The sequence below is a fragment of the Micropterus dolomieu genome, linkage group LG02, assembly GCF_021292245.1.
Source record: "Micropterus dolomieu isolate WLL.071019.BEF.003 ecotype Adirondacks linkage group LG02, ASM2129224v1, whole genome shotgun sequence".
NCBI lineage: Eukaryota > Metazoa > Chordata > Actinopteri > Centrarchiformes > Centrarchidae > Micropterus > Micropterus dolomieu.
This window is the reverse complement of record NC_060151.1, coordinates 5,808,728-5,811,950: the sequence shown is the minus strand read 5'-3', so window position 1 is coordinate 5,811,950 and position 3,223 is coordinate 5,808,728. Positions and strand designations below refer to the sequence as shown.

General features: G+C 42.6%; 1 protein-coding gene across 1 annotated transcript in view; it reads left to right on the top strand.

Annotated features, from left to right (window-relative positions):
* LOC123984621 (prolactin) overlaps nucleotides 1–3,223 on the top strand; it is a 5,606-nt gene that overhangs the window by 249 nt on the left and 2,134 nt on the right. The window contains exons 2-6 of the mRNA XM_046071592.1: nucleotides 118–288; nucleotides 904–1,016; nucleotides 1,370–1,477; nucleotides 2,697–2,879; nucleotides 3,010–3,209. Coding sequence (XP_045927548.1) covers nucleotides 204–288; nucleotides 904–1,016; nucleotides 1,370–1,477; nucleotides 2,697–2,879; nucleotides 3,010–3,201 — 681 coding nt within the window. The 5' untranslated portion in view covers nucleotides 118–203 and the 3' untranslated portion in view covers nucleotides 3,202–3,209. The remainder of the gene's footprint in view (nucleotides 1–117; nucleotides 289–903; nucleotides 1,017–1,369; nucleotides 1,478–2,696; nucleotides 2,880–3,009; nucleotides 3,210–3,223) is intronic.

The following is a 3,223-nucleotide window of genomic DNA, read 5'->3' as shown; positions in this document are numbered from 1 at the left end:
ATTTTCCCCCACCCCCCCCCCCCCCCCCCCCCCACACACACACAGACAATCATCAACCTGTGACTGCATCCTGTTGCATCCATTCAAATCTCCTTGACCATGTTTCTCATTATGAAGTGGACAAAACAAGTTCCAATCAGCACACGCTCACCCTACTGCATAATCAAAAAGTTGAAGCCAAGGAACTATAAAATGGGGGCAAAATGGAGAAAGAGAAAGAAACAGCAGCGAGAAAAAGAGGAGAGATGGCACACAGAAAAACCAGCGGAAGCAAACTCCTCATGACGGGTGAGACGAGCTTGGCCTTTTGATCTGTGAAATTATTTGCAATTATTTGTGTGAGATGTATAAAATGCTATTCTTTACTCTAAAATAACAAGTAATGTATATTTTCTTTTTTTTTCCTACAATGTTAAAAGCTTTCAAGTAGATGAAGAATTAGGTGTACACCTGTGTTTAATCTAATGTGATAAGTGTTGCTGCTCAAATCCGAGATTTTTATTAACATACATTCATCAGTCATTCATTAAATATTTCAGAAAACATACAATGTCTTGAAGATGGTATAAAAGTGAAAATATGATGCTGTATTGATATCAGCTCAGAAATCTGTTACACCTGCTGGTTAGGACAAGTGAGCCTATTTTGCTATCAAGGCATGTGTTAACATTTAATAAAAGGACCGCTTGGAAAGGAAAAGGAGTGCTAGTGTTGCTGAACCACAGGAGCATTAACACTCATCTCTACAGCTCTGGCTGCTTTGGGTGGGCTGTTGCTGATATGGCTTTGTGAAGCCCAGTGCTGCGCTGTGTGTGACATTTGGCTTTACAAATACGGTAGTCCTGACTGAAATGACTAAAGAAAACAACTCTGTACATCTTTGTGGCTTTCCATGCTCCCTAGTGTTGTATATGGTGGCAGCGTGCAGTGCCATCCCCATCAGTGACCTGCTGGACCGAGCCTCTCAGCGCTCTGACACACTGCACTCCCTCAGCGCAACACTGACCCAGGAGCTGGTCAGTACCTGCTTTTGTGTTTGCACTGTCTGAGGGTCTAAGCCTTCCCACACAGACATGTTTAACCACCTGTTAAAGCCCTATTCAGCTGTGCTCATTGCTTCCTGATTGCCAAGGCTCTGAATTTGCATACGGGTCCTTGGGAACCCTGTTATACTTGCATGAAAGTCTGCAAGCACAGTGGGAGTAATATACTACATGAGACAAAAGAAAGCAATGGCTGTGAATTTTCTAGGATGTACGATCTGGTTTTAATTTTTTTTACATGTTTAACCTTCCATCACAGTAAAACGTGTTATTTGCCAGGTAAGCAGTTAATTGTGTATATAATAATCATCATCTGTCTCTTCCAGGACTCTCATTTCCCTCCTATAGGCCGCATGATCATGCCCCGCCCCTCAATGTGCCACACCTCCTCTCTGCAGACACCAATTGACAAGGAGCAAGCTCTTCAAGTATCAGTAAGTGACTCATTTCTTCCTTGTTTTTTGCTTTCAATTTTCTCAGTGTTTTCATCAAGTTACCTGTACAGTCTTCTCTTTGCCTCTTTTATCTCCCTTTTTATTGTTGTCTCTGTCACTGTCATACATCAAATAACATCTCCTATCCAGCAGGAGTCAGATCATTTGATCAGAGCAATGTTTCTGATTATTATGCTTCCTTAAAAGACAAACCAAATCCAACAAATTAAACATTGTGAAATCAGTCGAGACTTGACTGAAGTTTCTATGAACACAAACAAACATTAAGGAGCTATCTCATCTTTCACCCACATAACTGAAGTGAAAATTGTAAATGGGAATTTAAATAACCACCATATTTTTCAAAATCCAAGCAACTGGCAGCCAAAAAATTGGATTACAAATCTGAGAGATCAAAATGATGTGTGTGTGCGTCGGATGGCAACTGAACCTAACCCAAACAGCACTTTGAAAGCGTCTTGCAAAAATGTATTTATTTGATATCAGAATTACAACATGAAAATAAATGAGCATTCATTGGGTGGATATGACTTGAAAATGAGTTAACAAGTAGAAAGACATTTTAATTTCATTGTGACATTAACTTTAAGAAATGTGTAATATTACCTCTGACCACTTGGAATTACAACATATTTGGAAGACAGGTTGTTGCCACACTAATATCTGCACATACCAGAGATGTCTTTGAGCTAGAGTCCAAGTCAAGTCTCAAGTCTCTCGTGGTTTTAATGAATGTTGCATCACCTGCTGCGTTCAAACCAGGCTGCTTACTGTATAGCTATAAAGGATTCTGCAACTGTAACCTGTTTTTCACTTACAGAGCACAACCATGTAATGTGCACATGTGGCAGATAAGTAGTATGTGTTACGTAGGCAGGTTATAGGTAACACAGGGAGGGGAATAACAGCAGGCTCATCAGACGTTTCCTAAAAATAAGCATTGTTCATGAGTCCCGCACCTTGAGTCCGAGTCACGTCGGAAGTCTTTTGAGAACGAGTCTGAAGTTGAGTCTGAAGTCACTGTGTGGGCGACTCGAGTCCAAGTCTCAAACTCAAGTCCCCATCTCTGGCACAGACTATTGCAATTCAACACAACAGTTCTGTAATTCTCACTTTAGATATTTTCTCTTGCATTCTGACCTCATCTCCCTTCAGCTTATGGAATTATCTAATCATCATCTGTTTGACTCTTCACCAGGAGTCAGACCTGCTGTCATTGGCTCGCTCCCTGCTCCAAGCCTGGGTAGACCCCCTGGTAGTCCTGTCCACCTCGGCTAACACCCTGCCTCACCCTGCCCAAAGCAACATATCTAACAAAATCCAGGAGCTGCAGCAGCACTCCAAGAACCTGGGAGACGGCCTGGATATCCTATCTGGCAAGGTGTGCCAGCATGGGAAGAAAACCCCTCAGACACATTTTGTTTTGCTTTGCACCCATTTAAAATGTTAATATAAACTGTGTTTTAACAGCTTTCCTCCCTCTCACTTCCTCTGCCTCCTTTCTCCCTCAGATGGGCCCAGCGGCTCAGACCATCTCCTTACTGCCCTACAGAGGAGGCAATGACATCGGCCAGGACAAGATTTCCAAATTGACCAACTTCCATTTCCTGTTGTCCTGCTTCCGCCGGGACTCGCACAAGATTGACAGCTTCCTGAAAGTCCTCCGCTGTCGGGCGGCTAAAATGCTACCTGAGATGTGCTGAAGAGTGAGGCAGCCAGCTTGAG